The 22,967-nt window shown below is 37.6% G+C and overlaps 1 protein-coding gene across 1 annotated transcript; it reads right to left on the reverse strand.

The window, feature by feature from the left end:
• Positions 1-3,061: 3,061 nt before the first annotated feature.
• LOC146490042 (uncharacterized) lies at positions 3,062-18,215 on the reverse strand. The gene is made up of 10 exons (XM_085124599.1): positions 18,153-18,215; positions 11,275-11,364; positions 9,772-9,924; positions 8,558-8,648; positions 7,726-7,961; positions 6,892-7,035; positions 6,279-6,369; positions 5,012-5,232; positions 4,467-4,504; positions 3,062-3,243 (listed from the first exon to the last, which is right to left on the reverse strand). Exons 2-9 carry the CDS (start codon positions 11,336-11,338, stop codon positions 4,479-4,481), a joined length of 1,026 nt encoding a protein of 341 aa, XP_084980725.1. The 5' UTR covers positions 11,339-11,364; positions 18,153-18,215; the 3' UTR covers positions 3,062-3,243; positions 4,467-4,478.
• Positions 18,216-22,967: the final 4,752 nt, after the last annotated feature.

The raw sequence follows: 22,967 nt of genomic DNA on the forward strand, positions 1-22,967 counted from the left end.
AATGACAATATATACAAATTCCAATTTTTTAAATCCAGAATAATTCATAACCATATGGGTAACGAAAAGAGAACACGAGATAAGAGAACTTTTGCTCTTTCAGCTTTGAAATCAGACTTTTGTACCACAGGATACCAAAGCGTATGTGACACAGGTTACCACGCAGGCGTGATTTAAGGGTTTGTATGGAGTTAAAATTAAATCGAAATTTAGACAACAATATTCCCTAAAAAACCCACAAAGAATATACTCAAGTCTAAAAAAGCTTACCCGGTGTGTTTTGCTGTGTTTTCAAGGCTTCTCATTGCTTCCAAACGCTGTTTTGAGCGGTTTATCTCTCAGCAGCTGGTCCACGTGCGTCACTGTATTATGTTAATGACAAGGTAGGAAACTACTAGTAGTCGAATTTCAATGAAATTTGGCGCTATATAAATTGGTAAATTATTATTGTTATTATTATTATTATTATTATTATTATTATTATTATTATTATTATTATTATTATTATATATTATATATTATTATACTGCTTACATATCAAGACGAACATTCGTGGATCATTTTCACCAATTCGTTGGAAGGTCTTGTTGTGAGCGAATGTCAGGCAGATACACTTTGTATTCAAACTTGCCGCAGAAGGGGCCGTAGATCTGGTGTACCACGAACCTTGATTTGCCTGAATTAGTCGGACCAACAATGAGAGCGTTGAGCGTTGCCCCATTATGCTCATCTGCTAGTCGCTGATGACAAAAATGTGGCAGTTCACACTTCCCGAGCCGCTGGCTTTCCGCTCAAGCTCGAGCTGGACCCCGGCTGTTTCACAATCAAAAGCCGAACTTGTCATTGGTGTAGAACTTCGTCAAAATCATGTGCTGTATTTTGCTTTTTTCCTACAAAAAGAATCGGCTGACCTCCTCCCAAATGTCTCCCCCTACCATAGCTTCGTTGTAAATCATGTTGGGTGAGCTATTCACCGTGACGATGACTTTCGTCAGGTCAGGGCTGTATACTTTTCTGTGTCCCTGGTGCCCGCAGTGACTACTTGCGAGGCCGGTGCAAGGGTCAGCTCGAACACGAGGTCGTTGAAAAGGGCTTGGGGGTAAATGACTTCGTGGTCGGCGAAGATCTGGGGGTCTGGGGTGGTCTGGTCGTTTCCAGCTTGTTTTTCGCGGCAACGCCCGAGGTTGGCTTGTTCCCCGCGTCTAAGCGTATTTTGCGTATTTTGCTGAGGGTTTCGCTCTGGATGCCCTCGAGCAGAGCAGAGAGCAGAGAGCAAAGCAGAGAAAGAGGTCCTCCCAGATCTTGAAGATGCCGTACCTCACCGTGTCCTGCAGTACGGTGCCCCTGTAATTTACCACCAGCTTTTCGACCAGAGAGCCTATGACGTTTTGCAAGAGGCAGTTGTTGGCGTCCCGCCAGTGAAGTCAATGTCAAAGATAAGTGCGAGCGAGCCGGGCACGAGGACATCATTTTCGTTGGGCTTGGGAACCGAAACGAACAGAATATCGCCGGGGTCGGCTTCGCTTTTTCCAATGGTTCAGCGCTTTTTTGTTCGCTCGGCCTTCCTGGCGCCAAGATTTTTTTCATTGTGCGTTGGACGAAAGTTTCTTGGATTGACATGTTTATACTGCACTAATCAAATGTTAAATTGAAAATAAATGTTACCGAAAAATATGATTCGCAATGGCGGATAGCAGGTATGACAACCTTGTTTTTGACAAGGACGATCCGACTTTGAATGAAGACAATGACGATGTTTACCAAGACCCCAACGAAACAAATCTTTTTGTGCTAGGCTCCGCGTCCGCACCAGGACCTTCTGGTGGTGAAGATATTCCAATGCAAACAATGCAGCACGAAAAGGGCGGGTTATTGGAGACTTCATACATCAAGGAATCACATTTGCTAAGCGCGCAAGAAAAGAGTAACAACCGTGGGTTGTAACACAAAATGAATTTCCAAACATGCGCGCGATTGAGGTTTTTTAACAACCCCAAATACGAAAGAATACCCGGCCAATCAAAATGTTTGGCGCGGGCAAAAAGGCATATGGCCTGAATACAACAAAAAAGACTACAGGTGAACAACAGCTAAATCCAGAACTTACAAAAGAAATTTAAAATGCACTGGGAGAGTCCATTTTTGAAAAAAAAAAATAAGGATGAAGTTTAAAACAACGTAACGAAAAAGAAAAAGAACTGGAACAAGCTGAATCTCTGACAAAAGAAGCGGAAAAACTAAAAAATGACATGGGAGAAATCAGAAACGAAATGATCCAATCCAATACAAATATCCAAATAACCGAGGGGTAAAGAGTATAGAGTACCTGAGTTGGCTATAGTAAGTACTACCAAACTTTACTGCTTCTCTTCTTCTACAAGATTTTGAGAGCCACATTCTCAAAAATTTCATGGATTTTTTTAATGAAAATTTTAAGTTTTCAGGTTAATATTTGCATTCTTCTGTTACAGTCTTTGATTGCGTTTAAGTCAATTTGGACAGTTTCCTGCGGTTTTTGATAAATCGAGTAATCTAAGAAGGCGACCGTGCAGTATAGATAACGTCATCATCCCATTTTGTGGATTGTCATCTCGAGCTCCTTAATGCTCTTGAAGTTACGACGGTTAAGGCCGGGGATGTACACGTAATTTAGACCAGGAACTTAAATCCAGGCGGAATATGGTTTTGTCGCACCTTTCTTCACTAATTATAAACCTATTCCTAGAGTACTGGAAAATAAGGACCAAGCCAAAAGACTGGAAAGTACAAAAAGGATCACCAAACTTTAAAATCAAAGAGAATACAGTGTGAAATCGTTCGCTAATTACCAGGATAGAAACCACACAAGACCAACGTTCAGTGCGGCATATTGGACGATCGCAATGACTCGTCAGGGTTAGAGCTTAGGGCTTTTTATTGCACACTACAGTGACTTTAATCATCATTACTCCCCCATGGAAGAAATGCTTGTCGATAAAATCAAAGCTACGTACCCGCCGGCCTCTCTTTGTGTTTCCCTAATGGGTCGCTGGCACGGATTCAAAAATAAAAAGACCAGCAATAAACCAGGCTAGATATTTTATTGTTCTCGTTAATTTTGCACCCATTATAAGTATAATTAAGGATTGTATTTTTACTTTTGAATCTTTTTAAGCCTCTTCTTTCATAATGCCTACTGAACACCTTGGCGTGTTCTTTCCTAATGCTGCTGTTCCCACCTGAATTTTTTTCATAAGGATGATTCTAAAAAAAACAATAAATTAAAATTAATGCCAATAAGAATAAGGAAGTTTATTGAGTACTTTTTTCTATCAATTGGCTCAAATTCTGAAAGTTACGGGTCTTATGGCTACAAAAATTTCATAGCTTTGGAAATAATTTATGTCATTGACATTATTCAAAAATAGACGATTTTAAACTTGTTTACACCGCACATGCGATTTTATCGTAATTGTTTGTCCTGATGGAGTAATAGCTTTTAATCCCGTCAGTAAACTAGCAATTTCAGTGCAATTGATCGCTTAGATATCGCAGAGGTTTCGAGCAAACATATCAATAAATCAATACAGGATTTTTCAGAAAATGCCCACTTACGTCGAGCTGAAATAACAACAGTGACGCCGCAACTTGTTGACTCGTGCACTTTGAAGCCGCAGCCTTGCGCGAGGTTGCAACAAATATCGGGTAAACGAACCTACCAACTGTTTTCTCGACCATGACGTAGCCCCTTCAAAGGGTAAGTATCATGCGTTTTGATCACTTTGTTAAAAATGATGAAAAAATACCTTAACTTGGCTACAAAATAATTCAAGAACAACGAGAGGAAAGAAATAAACCCAGTTCTTAAAAGGAACAACTCGTTACCTGTTCTGGCGCAGTCTGGAAGAAAAAACACGAGAACTTTTAAAAAGTGAGCCTAACATTTTTCAAGTTTCAATCCACTCCGAGGTACCCAGTCTCTTGCCAGAGGCAGTTTTATTATTACACTGGGGTGATAATTTATAGCAAAACTAGACAGTTAGTTTTTTGCTTCTTTGACAGAGCAGCATTTCTGGGTTTTGAAATGACATCAAATTTGCGTGATACTTCCCCCTTTAAGGACGGGGCCTCCCTTTCACCCTGCGCATGCATTCTAGGTATCCCGGAAACTCGGGTTTCTTGGTTTATTTTTGTGCGGTTTATGACTATGCAGGATAAGCAGATCTTATTATGTCATGGGCCGTATTCGACTGAACCTCGCATTTTTTAGGCTTAGGCTTCAATTTGAGAAAATAATGCCGTACGTTGTCATGCATTTTATACTCTTTAGAATTAATCTAATTTTTGTAATTTTTACATGTCTTTAGAATCATTGTTTCTTAATTATCTCTGAAATATGCGTAGTAACAACCAATTTCCTTTTTTGGATCCCAATAGTCCTTGCTAAGATCTTCTTTCCGTGCATTACTAAGTATAAGTTTATTTACCTGTTTTCTGGTTCAGTAATCTTCACATTCATCGACAACTATGAATAAAAGCATAATTACAGCCGGTGATTATGTATTCATCAAACCACGTGCATTTTTCTTTCTGAGTTTATTTGTTTGGTGCCGTTTTACACACGCCCAGTGAACTGGGTTGTAACCACTTACAATCCATTCAAAACATAACGATCCCTCTAGTATCAACTGTTAGATCTCACGTGGGCACATGAATTGCCTCAAACTCAACTTAAAATGAATGAAGTGGGCTTCGTTGCGCTTTTATGTACATCGATTCACTTCCCCTACTATAACTTCATTTCCGTCCAGTACATGCCGTAGGCAAGATTGACGACGTTTGTGCTGGCGATAACACCACCATCCAAAAAGCTTTGCCAGAAAAATTCCAAACGTTAATAATCCAATGGAACACTTGGTCCAAACACGATAATGCAAAGAATTCGGTCTTTTTCTGACCCATATCGGTAACTAGCATTTACATTCATTTACATATCGCAAGTTTGTTAACTAAGTTATCAATGAAAAGTTACCTGGCTCAATCGTTGTCGTCACTATACTCGGGCCTTGCCCTCTCAAAGCTTGTGCCTGGCGAATCCACGGAGGCGTGAATGAACCCGCATAACCTGCGAGGGCAAATGAACCCCTGTAATCTAGCACGATTGGTTCGTAAGCGCCAAGTCTCGGTAGCTCATCAAGAACCGCTCTACCGCGCGCTTGGGCCTCGTCTCCGACCGCGACAAGTACAATTTTCCTGTAAAAAGCAAATTGTGTTGAAACTAAAAATTGTGTCTAAACGTAGTAGTAGTAGTAATAGTAGTAGTAGTAGTAGTAGTAGTAGTAGTAGTAGTAGTAGTAGTAGTACTTGTAGTAGTAGTACTTGTAGTAGTAACAACAGCAGCAACAGCGGAAGGGTCTTGTGCGATGAATGTTGTGATGTTACATGGATTACATTTAAGCAAAACTGGAAACTTTCTTCGTGACGTCACCGACAAAGTAGTAGGAACAACTGCTGTATAATACAGCCGACATCTTTCCTCTTTGTACAGACTTTCCTACAGTAGTAGTAGTAGTAGCTGTAGTTCATAGCGTAAATTGTGGCTAAAAGAACTCAGGAGCACGTCATTGCTTTTTGACTGTGCTTATTCCATTTAGGTTTCATAATTGTGGCTTAACCAGACTTTTAAAAGTTGTGCCAATTTTAATAAAGCAGCTGGCAGGTAATCTTAAATTGTGCCAAATGGCATAATGATAGACCCTGATCGCACCAAGTGCTTCTAATGAGGGGTTTGCAGTCAGTTTCAGAAGGCCAAGACGGGGGGTGGGGGTGGGAGGTTGTGGGGTGGAAGATAAGTTAAAATGATAGCCACAGAGTAAAAACGTTGTCATACTTTGAACAAGGCAAGATTTACTAACTCAAAAATTCTAATCACCTCAAAAACAAATTTTATCAAAATTGTTCAATAAATATTCTTCTTCTTCTTCTTCTTCTTAACTTCTTGGAGACAAATGATTTACATTTTCTTATGCTGATAATGTTATAAGTGGCAAAACATCAAATTTCCAGTCATCCATCAGCACCTTATGTTGGAATGCTTTGATCTTTTTGTCATAACTGTCAACCAAGAGATCTTGAAAACCTGAATGGTGATTTTGAAGGGGTGGCTGGAATAATCTAATATTTCATGGTTTTATCTTGTCAGTATATCATAGAATATAACAACGTATCATCATTGAAAGGATCATCAAATTATTATTACATTTGGACTTTAGAAATTAAGCAAGGTGTAAAGTTCTTACTCGCCGGACAGGCTATTCAGGAAGTTTGCTGCACTTATTCCAGCTTTTGGGACTTTGTGGGTGTCAAATCCTCTGCTTTCCAAGAATACACCTTCAGAATAAGAAGTAGATGAAATTGTTTCATATTCGGTACAACTTAAATTGATAGATTGATTAATTGATTGTTTTGCTTGATTGGCTAGAAGAGCAGACGTCCTGAAGGATTATTTCATTGACTGATTGACTGACCCACTGACTGATTGATTTACTGATTGTTTACAACACGAATGAATAAATGAATTAATGAACGAACGGACAGACGGGTGAACGGATGATAGATAGATAGATAGATGAACTAGCGAACGAATGAATGCATGAACGAAAGGATAACGAACGTGCCAACGAACCAATGAACGAAGGAATGAACGAACCAATTAACCAACGAACGATTGAAAAAATGAATGAATGAATGAATGAATGAATGAATGAATGAATGAATGAATGAATGAATCAGTGAATGAATCCATAAATGGTTTTTCAAAAGGTTTTTCTTGTTGCCTTGCCTTTCTTAGTTGTTTGTTTGTTTGTTTGGACGTCTATTTAACCGAAAAATCGGCACGAACGAACAACTTACCTTCCTCTGAGAAGGTGGCCACATTAAACCCTCTTGAGTAGACAGAGTACTCTTGATCGTTGACTATGATGTAACCTCTACCACATCCAAATCTACCAGAATCCTCACAGCCTTCACTCCGAAGAGAAACGTTCATTATGTTGTCTTTTCCAAGAAACAAGGAGAGAAGAGATTCTTAGCACACGATTATTTCCTCTCAGTGCAAGACAAGGCAACGCTAACATATGAATCTATTTAAGACTGCGGTGATAAGCAAAAGAGTGAATAAAAAACAAAGCGAAATAATAAACGCTACACAGGGAAGGAACATTGTGTTCCTTCTATTTCTGAGCTGATTTTCCAAAAGGTGGCTATAGTTTTCAGCTCACAGGCAGACGAAGTCTGCCTGTGAGCTGAAAACAGCCAAGAAACTTCGACGTCTTGCGCTGGAATAAATTTGAGGGGGGGCCGCGTCACCTGCTATGCCATCAAACAGGCCAGGGTCTGGCCTTGAAAACCAATGGCATTAGAGGGGTCAGGAGTGCAAAGCTGGAGGGGGGGAGGGGTGGGTATGAATTGGCTTGTTGTGTTGACTTTACTGAATTTTTTTGATTTGCCATTCTCCAGTCAAGGAGACTTCTTTTTGTGGTCTCTAAAGAACATGTCGGTTTCTTTTAGGGTGAAAGATCAATGTCAGGCAGCCTTTCACTGTCCAGTGTATTCTGGGGTAGCTCAAGCAGAAGTCCAGCCAGCGGTGGGTGTTAGGGGAGGGGTAACTGCTAGAAGTGGCCCTTTGAGTTTGTGGCCACCTTTTGGAAAATCAGCTCAGATTTATACGTCAATGAATAGACCTACCGGGTGGTCCCTGCTCTAGTGAAACCCTCAAGTTGATTATGCTTTGTCCCTCGGCTCTCTTTTCCTGTTCTTGTGTAATCCAGAATGGTTTCTGCTCCCCTGCGTATCCAATAAAAGCAAACGAACTTCGGTATTCGCTCAATATGGGATCAGTAGCACCCAGTCTCTTGAGAGCGTCAGCCGCTGCATGCCAATAATTTGAAGCACTTTCTTGAGTTGCAATCAAAACGATCTTCCTGTAATGAGAAAGAGAAATTAGTTAAGATGTTGTTAATAAAATGATGGTCAAGTTTAAGTCAGCAAAATCAACTGCCTTATTCCACCCTCATGAAATAGTTTAACCAATGGATAATCGATTGGTAATTAATTAGTTAATTTATAAATTAGTTACCACTAGAATGACCGATTTTTACGGCTTGGCCTTGTTGGGGTCTTTGAAAAAGTCCGCAAAGTCTGTCGTTCTAAATGATAAATTTATGGGGTTTGTACACCTGAAATGAACCTTAGCCATTTTTGAACATCTAATGGGTTTGTTAAGCAAAAATTGTTTTATGTGTTTCACTTTTTTGCTCAAAATACAACAGAGACAGAGTTAAGACCTTTTCTTGGACATTGGAGAGCAAGGACCAGAAAGACTTGGGACTGTACTTTAAAACCAATTAATGATTAAAGAATACCCTTTGAAAAGTATGCCATTTAAGAAAGAATAACCTGAAAGTGTATAAGCTGAATCCATCGCAATCTTTTGAAATTAAAGGCCCGAAAATGAATCCCAATCAGCCTCCATAAAATGTACAACTAGTGGACAAAAGACAAAAGGGTTGAGACTTACTCCCCAGTGATGGAGTTGAGATAATCTCTCATCATTTCACCAGCAGTAGTATCATTCTCAGTATCAAATGACTTGCTGTCGATAAAGGCACCTGCGTAGGAAATAAGAAGGTGTCGATGAAGTTATAGTTCAGTATTTGGGGAAAAAATATTTGAAATGAATTAAGACTTTCTTTTTCATTATTCGTTTTTCTTTAACTTTGCTTCTTTGAAGCCAATAATTTGTATAACGCATGAAATTAAGAAAACAATACGATACACTTTATTTAGTCGGTAAAGTGAGATACGAAAATCCCTATTTAACAACAAGGATACAAAACTTAACCCTCACACCAAAACGTTGTAGTCACGAATAAGAGGTTACTATGCAACACTTCCACTCAACCCCCTTTTAGGTGTAAATGGTTTTCCTGGCACTATATATTGATTCGATGACGAGGGCGTTTGAAATTAAACTGTAGTCTGTGAACGTGCCACGAATAGGTTACAAAATGGGTCTTTGGAAAACGTTTAAAGAAAACGACAAAACTTTCAAGGTTGCAGGGACTTCTGTCATCGTCAGTTACTTAATGTACAAAGCGTTTGAAATTGAATTGATAATAAGTAGACAAAAATACTAATTATGATAAACGGTGACAACAAAATGAACATGAAACGTAACAATGTTAGAATTATAATAATTTTAGATTCACATAGTGTAATTGTGTCTTTTGAAAGCGTTTTTATCAACTGATTTAAATTTAAGGACTTGGAATATTCGACCACTGAGATGTTTAAAAAAACAAATCGTGCAACTCAATTTTTCCTCTTTCAGAAAAATTCAAAAATTAGCCAGAAATCGGCATAAGCAATAGGCCATTTTACAGTTGTGTGCTTAGCGACCTGGCCTTGTATTGGAAGCGAGGCTGGGGGTGACCTTGTTTTGATACAAACCTCACTGCTATTCATATCATATGTAAATGCAAACTAGTTCGCACAACAGCAGCATGATCTACATATGAAAAGCACTGAGGTTTGTATCAAAACAAGGTCACCCCCAGCCTCACTTACAATCCAAGGCCAGGTCACTTAGCACACAACTGTAAAATGGGCTATCGTGGAATGTCGTCATGCAATCGGCTATGTGTTACGTCTTTTATTTTGTTTTCGGAATCACGAGATAGTCAAGCAGCCGCGTTGGAACCAGTTGCAAAGAAAGACTGCATTTTGGCATACCTGTTGTACCGTCCACAACAACAACATTATGTCCCCTGTTTTTAAGTGATCGTTCTACCCTTTGCACCTTGATATAAGCAATACCACATGTGCCTGCTGTTTTAAATCTATCCTCGCAACCTTCACTTTTAACGTACATATCCAAGAACGTAACTGCAAAAACAAAAACAAAACAAAAACAACAAAAAAGAGATAATAATGCTCATGATGGTGATAACAAGAACTTGGTAATTTTAATCTGTTCGTCTCGCATGTATTTCATTTTTTAAGGAAATTGGGCATTGCCACGCTAGGTCAGAGTTGCCATAAATATTAGTCGTGATCTCGCGTGTATTTAATTTTTTAACGAAATTGGGCATTGCCACGCTAGTTCAGGGTTGCCATGAATATTAGTCGTGATCGTATGAAACTGAAGATTAACAATATTATACTCGTGTGCATTTCATGGAGTACAGTAATAGCCCTCGTATAAGAACCTGAAAATTCCAATTTAGCCTAAATAGGTTCTTATATTTTCATATAAATTTCATCTGAATATACTATATATACCATAAATATCATCTCATAATACAGTATAATGGCAATTACAATAGACATACAACATGGTACTTGAGCTTGAAAGAAAAAAAAAGTTATGTCAAGTTACTTTTAAATTGATGATTCACTTTCACAGCAACCCCACTGATAAGAACCTAACTTAAAATTTCAGCCTAAATGGGTTCTTATGTGGAGGGGGCTTAAAATGAAAATTTTAGCCTAACAGGTTCTTAAAACCCAGGCTCTTATACGCAGGCTATTACTGTAATCGTATGAAGTGGTCATAATAAACGTATATAGGTTAAAGGGTGAACACTATTAGCATATCCTTACATGCACAACACAGGAAACAAGGGAGAAATCAGTTTAACCCATTTTACACTTTACACTCATAACACTTATTTAGACACTTATTATGTAATGTTTAAAACACGAGCAGCAGTGTTTTATCGGGATTTAAAACCACTAGGCGCAGACGAGTGGTTTTACACCCGATAAAACGAGTGCTGCGAGAATTTTGAACGGCTTCAAAAACATTCTTGGAAAAGCGTGTGTCAAGAGTTCATAACAATGATGCATTTGTGAACGTTGGAAATTAGCGTATAGGAAAAACATTAAACACCGCATGGAGGTTTTATCGGGTTTTAAAACCACTGCACGTGATGTTTTATCGACCATTTGATAGTTCAATGGGCTTATAAACTATTTATGAGTTTTCGAAGCTCCATTTTAAATGTTGGCATGGATTGTATTCAAAGATAAACGAAAGGATTCAGTCCATAGTATTTGAATTTTAACAGACAACCTCGACAGGAATTTTAGCTATTTAACGAACCATATGCATCCGGTGCAGCAAAATTTCCTTATGGGTTGAACTTGAAATCAAACACTAAGAATTTATCCGAAAATATCATTATATTTGTTTTGACAATAAAAAAAGCCAATTTGTAAAAATACCTCGCTTACCTGAAAGAGAGTCGCACAGATCTGCCATCTGTAGAATGAGCAAAAGGAAAACGAGAGTCTTCATCTTTACAGACCTTTAGCCTCGTCGACCTGTGTATTGTTAAAAGTGACTTACATGAGGCAATTGTTATTCAGCTAAGGTTTGATATTTTTTAAAGGGAGGTATATTTTCGGCCACTACATTATGAGGGAACGCATAAATTCATTTATGAAACACTGGTTTTTACACTTCCCTTGATTTTTTTACGTCAGTATTTTATCCAGTATTATATCATGCAACAATAAAATTACCATTTAGAAAGAGTAATGATGGAAGGAAGTTTTGCTTTTGTTAAATGAGATCTGAACTTTCGAAGAGCACTCAGTTAACTACGAAGCCGTAAAAACGGAACTGTTCAGAATAAACCTGCTTTTAAGGCAGCGAGCGATCTTGTTTCTTGCATAAAGAAATTACACAGATAATGTTCAATTGCGTTAACTTAGAGGCAGCTGTCGTAATTAATTTCTTGTCCTTTTGCTCCATCTTAGCCCTTTTAAATTGATCACACCTGAAGCTGTAAAAGGTACCCCGAAGTGTAGCACTCCTGTTTTTTCTTTCTTTGTAAGTCTGAATCGAACATAATCCTGAATTAACATGTTCAAGTTTGATTTGAAGAAAGGTTCAGTTCTCACCAGTTTCACTAGATTTTGCTTCTTGTTCTTTCTACATACCTTGTAAAAGATTAGTGTCATCTTCTTTTTAAAAGAAAATGTGGAATTCATTTGAAATGCTCTAAATCCGCTTAATTTTGTTGTAAGCGCAAATACTCACGCGAAATAGTCTTGAATTGTTTTAATACAAAAATGCATCAGTATATTAATAATGTTCCATGAATATTGCCCCAAAATTTAACTACTAAAGGGGTTAATGTCTTTACATTGATGCGTCGAAGTACTCAGTCTAGTAAATTTTACACATCCGATTTGATAACCGAAAAATTCATTCAAGTGACCACCAACCATTGTCGGACGTTCTGGATTGTTCAAGCCTCAGACAGAAGAAAGTAGGCAAGAGTAAAGGATAAAAACAAACCTTAATTCTGGGAAAACAATATTATGTAAACTTAGTACGGCCTATAGGGAGGGGGTAGGAAGCCAGTTTCAAAACGTCAAAGGAAGAGAGAAACGTAGACTGAAGCTCAGTATAAGGAATAGCTTAAACAAGATACTCTTCCGGTAGTGGTATCTACCTAAAATAAAATTTGCTTAAAGAGGATGAATCATCGAGAAGGGTTTCGATTTTTCCGGTGCCATATTATTTTTTTCATTTCCTTTAGTCGTTTAATAAACTCAACAGGCAATTGGTCGTCTCTTAACGGAGTGAATTTATTAAGAATATATCCTTAAGGATTGAAGGTTGCGTGATAGAGGTATTTTCATTCATTTTTAAATCCAAATTGCCTTGGTCACAATTGTTTTGGTCACAAAAAAAGAGTCATAATGAGCGGGCTTCAACTCATGTCCAGTAAAAGAAACGAAACAATTTAGTATCACGAGTATAGAGGGACTGGTTCATTTCACGCAAAGTTAGTAGTTAAACTAAACATTTCCGTGTGGCTAAAACAAATTGCAGTCAAAAAACTACCCATGCATGGTTGATGAAACTAACATTAAATAAACGTTAATTCGTATAAAATCACAAACTCCGTAACTATCAAAAATTATTGAATTGCGTCGTAACCCACCTTTCGGTTTTCCAAGAGATGAAGTGAACTAGACGAAAACACCTTCCAAATGACTTGGGTGTATAATTGGTATGAGTAAAAATTCTTGAATATATTGCCCAGCCATATGCAGACCGCAGCTGACCAAACACTATATTTTGTTCTGCACAGTTTTTTAATGGATTTTTTCTTGGGCTTAAAAGTGAATGGGGAAATAAGACAACAGTTTTTGAAGAATAAAGAATATTTTATTTTTAATTTCACTATAAACCTCTATAAGTCAAGTTTTAGAAGACAGTAACAAGAGTTTGTAACTCGAGTTTGTTGTAATTATTACCGCTTGATAAAATTGTTGCATTTTGCAGTTCACTGGGAAGTCAAACGGGTCATTGAATGACTAGGCATATACTGGATAGCTTACTTATTTAACTTTGGTTCTCTTCGTTTCTGTTTAAGAAGAACGAAGAAAAATCTATTAGATGTGTCAAGTTTAATTTCGGCTACAAAAGTTTGGACAAGGAATAATACTTCTTGCAGAATTGCGCAAATCGCTGGGAAATGCAACAGCTCAATGAACAGCTAAGTATATACTGAATGCAAACTAATATTACCTTCATATTTGCTATGCAAATGTTAAAACTGGTAAATTGCACAAGTCTAGAATGAATATTTATATATTACAAATTCCAAGGCTTGTACTAAAATAGAAAGAAGGTTAACAGATCACATAGGACCCTCGGTGTGCTAAAAAAAAATAAAATAAAAAGATATCACGAGAATATTAACCTAATAAGAAATTATTTTAAAAGACGATAGCAAATACAACCGAGCGCATTTGTGAGTTATAATTATATGCACGCGGGAGCCTCAAAGAACAACGAAGGTAGTGGCTGTAGTAACCGCCGGGGGCTTAGCACGTTCCTAGAGATTTCTATAACTCTTGCTTGCTCGGGTAGTACAAGTAGCTATTTCTCAGTCTATAAATTGCTTATTCGTGACAGGAAGATGTATGTCTACGAGGGCAAATTATTTCTCCGGCGTATCATTGAACGAGGTGCAGCGTAGAGAACTATTAATGGAAGACGGGTAGATTATTCCTATTTTGTTTTTGCCAGACGCTTTCGGCAGGTTTATACGCTGTGCATGATATATTTTCGCTCCTAGGTTGAATTACGCGGCAAGCTCTGTCGTACCTTAAGATTTTTCCGGGCTTGATTGAAATCTGCCGAAAAAGGTGATTTAAACGCCATAACACTGGCAAAAGCTTAATACTACTTGCAATTGGTTCGGCACATGATCGTTACAGCAAAGGAAAGATAAAATTATTAAGTTTGCTCTTTCATTTTTGAAAAAAGAAAACTTCAAATAAAGGAGCGTGCAATCGTTGCATAACATCAAATATTGAACGTCGATTTAGCCAATCAGGGTTTTGAATTCACTACAGACCAGAGCGAAATGCCACAGCAAGCGTGTGAATACAGCGTGTTTTTTATGTTTGTAAAATACATAAAACCTAAGGAAACATAGTCCACGCATATTTCTTGACATATACTTGATATTTTATATTAACTTTAAGCCACAGAATCAGTGCGTTTTCTTTACATCAGGAGAAAAGCCCTTAAAGAGCTAAGTTTTCGTACATTGTCACTCATATCGGCCTACGTAATTTAAATGAGTCCTCAGCAAGTGGGTGTTAATTTACTGAACTACGTCATGACATGGACAATCTTTAATTTGTTTTAAGAGGGTTTGCTTTATTCTTCGGAAAGGAAACCATAGCAACACCTTCAAAAGCATAGGTCAATTTTAAGAGTGTATGGATTTAACAGAGGGTTGCAAGAGATTTGTACTGGCATGGAACTACTTTGGAATTCTTCTTTATTTATTCATCGATATTATACAGATTTGTTTAAAATACTATTCTTAACGAGATAGTTTTAAATTTAAGGTTTTTTTTAAAAATGTGTCTACCTTTATCAATTTTTCAAACTTGCTAAGGCTAATAGTTGTAGCTTTTATTTATTCAATTATTGCAACCCCTCTCAACGTAATTTTCAGCGAAAACAGTTCCAGTTGCGAAGTCGTCTGTTATAACGATTTTAGATTGCATACTCTACAATAATATTCATTTGCCAATACACATATTCAGCAGCAAAGTAAATTTAGAAGTAAAACAAAAAAAGAAATTGTCTAGGCACAATTTTTTGAAGTATATTTAACAATTAGAGGTTTCTATCGGCTGATAGTTGGCGAGGGGCGAACTATCAAAGGCGATAGAAACCGAGAGCGAGCCGTCTAATTGTTTTAGCATACCTCAGTGATCGATCTATCAAGCAAAAAAATCTTTTTATTTTAAAAATTTTGATACATTTGTGCAATGATGCATGCTAAATCGCGCGCGCTGTCAAACTGGCGCATTTGCAAAGTTCATTCATCAAAGTTCATTCATCAATTAAAACAAAGCTACACAGTGATCTCGCCATACATTGCGCAGTCTCAGAAACTTGCAAACCGTAGAAGAAAAAATGATGTTAAGCTCAAACTAAGTTTAATTTCAAAACCCTTGTCATTTTCAAATTCTGGAAAAGAGTTGACAAACATTTTGCCGACTGCTTAGTCGTTGTTGTCGTTTACGCCGCCTTGGTGGCCGGTTTTTTATCGACAAAACCGCCCCCGGAATGTCTCTTCGCAGCTCAAAATATCGTCTACCCTGGGGTGTTCGGCGGAGGATAAACATCTTTGGAGTGAGACCGCGTTGGTTTTCTCTTCCTCTCCTCCCGAAATACAGGTATGTGTAAAACCACGCGGTTTGCTGTAATTGTTTAGGATCTTTTGTATCTGCATTTCCTAGTTGACCACTTTCAAAAAGCTTTTGCTTTTGCAATTGCTCGCTTGTGATGATAGTTTTATGAACAACTGGACGAACTTTTCCCTCTTTCATCAGATTTTTACAGACTGCATTTAGCGTATCATTTCCCTTCTTAAATTCATAATCACCGACGATAGACCCCGGCTTGTTAATAGGTGCTTGCTTCAAATATCTATCAATGGCCGCTCGGATGGCTTTAAGTGAAGAAACTTTAAACGGTTCGCCATTTGTTTGTCTCACTGACACATAAAACCTCTGCAAACACGTGTTTAATTCGACTTTGGTTTGTTATTCAATAGCCCACTTTGAAAATGAGTGATGGCCTGGGTCGAGAGTAACTGCCCAAGTGATTGTGGGATTGTTTGGGGGGACGCAAAAATGCGAAGATAATAGCCAACGTCCCCCCAAACCTTCCCACAATCGCTTGGGCAGCTACTCTCGACCCAGGCCATCACTCTTTTTCAAAGTGGGCTATGGGTGTTGTAATTTCTTTTTGGGTTGAAAACCAATTTAAAACAAAACAAGAACCGCAATCATGTGTTACTATTCTTTGACAAGTTTGTTTGTTTACTTACGAACTTAGTTAGCGCGGTTTGCTGTTGGTTTTAAATAAAGCATTTTATTTCGGAAATTGTTCTGCACTTACCTTTAAAAATCGTTATTCCATACTTTGTAGCTTTCTTTGTTTTTTTCTGGCATGGCACTTTGCAAAACGTTTTGTACGTCTTCTTCACAAACTTTAAGAAAACACGAAGGGGAAGCCATTTTTCAACAGCTCCAGGTGCCGTCTATCGATCGATAGACGGCACCTGTGTAGCCAATCAGATTGCGCGTTTACGTGATAGTCGGTCACTGAGGTATGCTAAATATATATATTAACTCCTTGTATATGTCCTCATTTCAGTTTTCTTGAAATTGAGAGTCAGGAGTAAAATGGAGTATCACAAGATGATTCACATGCAAAATTTTACTTCCTTCTTGAGCCGAGATATTAACGGTCTCTTTGAAACCTCTGGGATAAAACGATTAGTATGCCAATACACGGCTGACAATAACTGGTGAGGATTTCTCTTCGCAAGCGGTTGCAGAAAACTCTTCTAAGACAAGTACTGTAATCGGCCAAAAATCACCTCCAAAACGGTAACACTGCTCACACCGACCAAACTTTCACGAAAATCCCCCAAAACTCGCCTCGCAAAAACTCTTCGCACACACGACAATAGTACGAGTAACTTGCTCACAAAACTTAAAATGCTTACGAAAATTCAAAATGTCTCTAAGCGCGCCCCCGCTCTATTCGCGCGTTTACTGTTTACTTTCTTCGTTACAAATTCAAACGAATCGTGAAATAAAAGCCTAGTCTGTGCAGTAGAACTCTGGATAATTTCTTCTTCTTTCACTCGCATTTTCCACTCCAACCAAAACTTGGTAATCAACTTAAAAATAATAGCTTTGTTTATTTTTCGTACGTCTTAAATCAGTTTTGTTGTTAAAACCATAATGTTAAATAGCAAAAAAATCTTGCGGGATTAATTTTTATTTCCTATCGACATCGACAACATTCCGATCGCAATTTTCAAGATAAACAGCTGAGCAAATGCAGAAAAAAATATTTTCTGGTGTAAGGTAATAAGGCCCATGGCAGTTGTAAAATTGATTTTCAAACTCTGATTTATGCTTTACGCAGAGTAGCAAATCTACCATCAGTACCCTACCATCAGAATACGTTCAAATTTTCAATAGCGTTGACGCAAATTTTACCTTTAATTTTTATTATTATATAACTGTCTGGTTGTTTAACTCTTTACTCAGACGCAACTTCTCTTCCTAATGAGTTCAATAAAACAATTTCTCTTGGCAGAGTATCCAGCATCCAATTGACTGGATGCACTGAGCTCATCGGGTTTTTTAACGAAACCGAAACATTAATGCGAGGACACCTATCAAGGAGGATATGTAATATCGCATTTGAAAAAGATAAATTTCAGAAGCACCCTTTAAAAACGTTCTGAGTGAAAATAACTAAGCTGAAAACACTGCTACCACTAAAATGTCAAAACGGAATCGATAAGGCTTTTATCCACCTTCTTGTAAAAGAAGGCGGATAAGAGTGTGATCCGGGTGCAAAGTTATTGTTTTACTTACTAAATCTACTGTATTTTTTTTTGTTCTCGTTGCATCTTAAACTCCCAAATCAGTCTGTTTTTGAGTGACTGGGGGGGGGGGGGGGGGGAAGTTTTGTTTCACCATTTTGCTAAGCCCCCCTCAGTTGTTTTAGCCTTGCTACGGGCCTGAACGCGACATACCTTGCAATCCGATAAACTTGATGGAATGACCTGCTTACAATCTCCTTGAAATGACTTTGGTTCAAATTACAAGTGATTAAAAATAAAATGAATGATGCTCCATAAAGTAACGCAGCCTTACACAAACGACAGCTAACTAAACACTGTACCTGATTTGTACATTTTGTACGTGAAATGAATTCATTAACAACCTTGGGCATGAAGGCAGTAAATGAGAAACTTATTAAGAGCACTTTTTCAAGATGTAAGGATCGTTTCTCTAATAAATCTCCTTAAAATTTGATCCTTACCTTTTAAAAACACTGTCAGACGTTTGCTGTAAATTAGTTCAGCTACAAGTTGATATAACTAGACAGTTTAGTGGGAAAACAGACAGTTCTGTGAACAGCTAAACAAAGCCTGAATCGCATTTGCCAAACTCCATCGCCACACAAAAAACTAAAAATTACTCTCATTCCATTTAACAAACTTTTCTTAGATTGGGTTGCCATTGAGTAGTTCTTTTATTACAGGATTCGAGACGATAGATTACGGAGGTACCTGCGATTTATTTTTAATAAAGGGCGAAGTTTAGTTACTTATTACAAATGAATATACAGGAAAGAAACAAACGCCTCCGTTTCTTCACCATACGGTTCTCTAAGTCATCCAAAAATTGACCGGTTTTGTTCAAGTTAACTTAAAGAACGGAACTCCATTGCCTCTTTTTAACTCTGTAAAGAGGCCAAATAAGTTCAATTCGTTCAATCTGTCTTGGAATGACAGATAGTAGAATTATCGTAAATTAAAACGACAAATCTCTGAAACATCTCGCTGCCCAATAAGTAACCCACCCAACAACAGATCCAGTGAACACTGACACACAGTTCCTAGACATGCTAATCTCCTTTCCAAACTTTTTAGTGAAGGTAACTTCTCCCTTATTAAAAGTAACAAGCCTTGTGATTTCTCAGTTTTTTTTCTCGCTAACCCACAAAAAAATTTTAATGTGTATGGAATGTCCCGCCTCTCTCTCTTCCCGTCTACTGCAAATTAGGTAGGACGGCACAATGTCTAACTTCTAACGCGCAGATTACACGAAATATTAATGCGAGGACATCGTCCAAGGAAGATATTTCATATCGCATTTGAACAAGGTAAATTTCAGAGGCACCCTGGAAAAACGCTCTGAGTGAAAATAACTAAGCTGAAAACACTGCTACCACTAAAATGCCGTAAGGCTCTTATCCACCTTCTTGTAAAATTTCCACAATAAAAAAGAGGAGATTTATCGACAACTTCCATCTGTTATAGTACTTTTTCTGTAAAAGCCTTTAAATAAAACCTTTTCCTTCTTTGCAGAATAAATGGGCGAGTAAGAAGATTTCAGGAATTTCCATTTTTTATTGAATTTAGTTAAAGTAATCTGAGTCGATGATTGCGAAGAAAGAAATTAACGTTACTGTAGTACTTTCAATGGAATTTCCTTTAACGCGGCTAATTTATTTACAATTTATGACAGTCTTTTCTTAACAACTGGTGCGGTTAAACTCGTTTTTGTGCCAAAAGGCGTTCAAACTGGACCGTTTGTGGGCAGACTGTGGTTAGAGAATATCGAGCTCTGGCTGGGCTTGGCTGATGATCAATAAAATATTTCAGAACTTATTTATTGACGTGTAATTGGTAACATTTTTGATTCTCTGGTTTTCTTAAGAAACATTTGACCAATTTCTTTGATTTTTAGCACCCACTTGGAAATTACGATTTTAGAACTAGTACCGTTCAAGGCGTTCCAGCTAATGTTCTCGTTTCTCAAAGGGAATTAAACAAAATATCATCATTTTAATATTAATGAGATTTTCATATATCGACTCATAAATTTCCAAGTGACAAACTGTCAGTGAGGAATGTCACCAAAAATCGAGACATCTTGAATGTATTATCAAGCGCAAGGGTTTTCATTTGCATTTGAAAAGCAATGGCTACCGCAGTTACTCGAAAAGAAAATTGAAAACTGGTAAGGCATTTCCATGGACGTAAGTTTAGTAATGGTAAGGTTGTTTTGGAAAATAAAAGGCAAGGATATGCGATAAGCCAGGTGAATATAAGACATTAATTTTTTAGTCGTTTGTAGCATATACGTGTCCTTGTTGTTAAACGCTGACTGTGTTTGCAGTAGTTTCCCAATTACCAAGTTTCTTTCAAGCAATCTTTGAGTGGCATTAAGCTTTGACAGTATCAGTCTTCCGATAGTTGTACGTCACCTAACCTAAATAATTAGCATCGCATTTTCTGAGTAAATGTAACCAGCATTTTCGGTAGCGAGTTGTATGGTCACAATTGTCCTGAAACTTGCAGCTATGAAACTTCAGAGCTCTAAGGCTAATTTGATGAAGAGAAGAAAAACTCTGTCGTCGGATTTCAAAATTATGGGCATTTCGGTTTGTAAAAATAAGGCGTTAAAAATAACCTGAAATAACCATAAGGATAATAATGATCAAAACAATTGGTTAGATCTTTGTTACAAAAAATAGCGACTCAAAAATGTTACCAACACACAAATAAATAGATCGGGACCACCTAAAGGAGAAATCTCGGTCACACCGTTGTTGTTCAGAATTCCATTTCAAAATATCAACAAACCTTTTATCTTCATTGAAAGGCAAGTATATACTACAGAGCGTCAATGGCCAGATTTTTAAGCACACTAACCCTTGGATCTGGGCTATTGAAAACAACAGCTCTTCTGCAAAGGTAAAACAAAACTCAACCAGCGATTAAATTTCCTGGGCTGGCTGCCGGCCTCTGTTAATTTAAGCCAAAGGTTGAGATTCCATGAGAATTTCCCCACGAACATTAGTAACAAAATATGAAACGTGATTACAAAACTACATTTTCACGGTTCACCGTAATTTAAGCCGAGAAAAGGTGAGTATCATTAGTTTAAATGAAAAATAAATCAAACTGTTAACATTGTCTTTAGCAAAACTATCGGATACTGTATATAACAGTTCTCATACAACGAATTATTGTCTGAAAGGTTGAAAATGTAGACTGTAACGCGACATACCTTGCAATCCGATAAACTTGATGGAATGACCTGCTTACAATCTCCTTGAAATGACTGGTTCAAATTACAAGTGATTAAAAATAAAATGAATGATGCTCCATAAAAAAACGCAGCCTAACACAAACAACAGCTAACTAAACACTGTACCTGATTTGTACATTTTGTACGTAAAATGCATTTATTAGCAACCTTGGGCATGAAGGCAGTATAAATGGGAAACTTATTAAGAGCACTTTTTCAAGATGTAAGGATCGTTTCTCTAAGAAATCTCCTTAAAATTTGATCGATACCTTTTAAAAACAACTGTTAGACGTTTGCTTTAAATTAGTTCAGCTACTAGTTGATATAACTAGACAGTTTAGTGGGAAATCAGACAGTTCTGAGAACAGCTAAACAAAGCCTGAATCCATCGCCACACAAAAAACTAAAAATTACTCTCAATCCATTTAACAGAGTTTTCTTAGATTAGGTTGCCATTGAGTAGTTCTTTTATTACACAATTCGAGGCGATATATCACGGAGGTACCTGTGATTTATTTTTAATAAAGGGCGAAGTTTAGTTACTTTTTAAAAAATTAAATTGACCGGTTTTGTTCAAGTTATCTTAAAGAAAGGAGTTCCATTGCCTTTTATTAACTCTGTTAAAGAGGCCAAATAAGTTCAATTCCCTCAATCTGTCTTGGAATGACAGAAAGGTATCGTAGATTAAAACGACAAATCTCTGAAACATCTCGCTGCCCAATAAGTAACCCACCCAACGACAGATCCAGTAAACATTGAAACACTTTCCTAGACATGCTAATCTCCTTTCCAACTATTTTTCTCTCTAACCCACAAAAAAATTTCAATCTGTATGAAGTGTCCCGACTCTCTCTCTCTTCCCCTTTACTGCAGAGTAGGCAGGACGGCACAATGTCTAATTTCTAACGCGCACGTTGCCTATCACTGCTTATGCTTTTTTTCAACCAATAATTAATTATTGGTAATTAGACGTCACGTTGGTCTCTATGACATTTTGCCGCGCTCTTTCCTCTGTCTTCCTGTCGCGTAAGCTCAGATATACTTACCTAAAATAAAATGAGTTAGGATTGGAAGTATTCTATCATCATTAGCAGGCATATGCAAATTCGTTTAGTGAAAAGTACGCGAACGGACACTGGGGGATGTTCATTTCCATTAAAGTTCAACAATTGTAGGAACGGCTTGCCTGGGTGTTACACCATTCTTCAGTGTGTAGTACAGTCTGTTAAAATATACAAACATTCCTATGCCAAAAGGTTAGTAATGTTAGACGCCATAGCCATGAGATCGCTTTGGGTTAGAGCTAGGACAACATATTTCTACCTCTTGCTTGCGTGTGATGGTACGCATTTTTTGGGAATTCGAGCCGGCGTGCAAGTAAGGCAATACAGCGTGCGTGCAGCTAACACAAACTACAAACGTTTTGTTGTGGCAATGCGTTGAAGGTTTTGAAGATTGATGAATAACTTGCACATGTACATGTTGGCGGAAGAAATTACTCGTTAAGAATTGTCCGCTTCCTGTATTAAACGATAGTAATTTTGGTATTTTTTATTTCCGAAAAACATTCCTGTTTTCCTCAATTTTCTCGATTTGCCGAATGTGAATATTAAATAAAGCTGTGAATGGAATACAATGATATGTCTGGCTCTCCTCTAGTAGTTTCGTGCGTTTATTATGAAAGGACAACAGGATGTCATTAGATGAAAACAGGATGGTTTACCTGGTTAAAAATAAAACGGTAA

The sequence above is a fragment of the Pavona decussata genome, unplaced genomic scaffold, assembly GCF_977016875.1.
Source record: "Pavona decussata unplaced genomic scaffold, jaPavDecu1.1 SCAFFOLD_2, whole genome shotgun sequence".
Taxonomy (NCBI): Eukaryota; Metazoa; Cnidaria; class Anthozoa; order Scleractinia; family Agariciidae; genus Pavona; species Pavona decussata.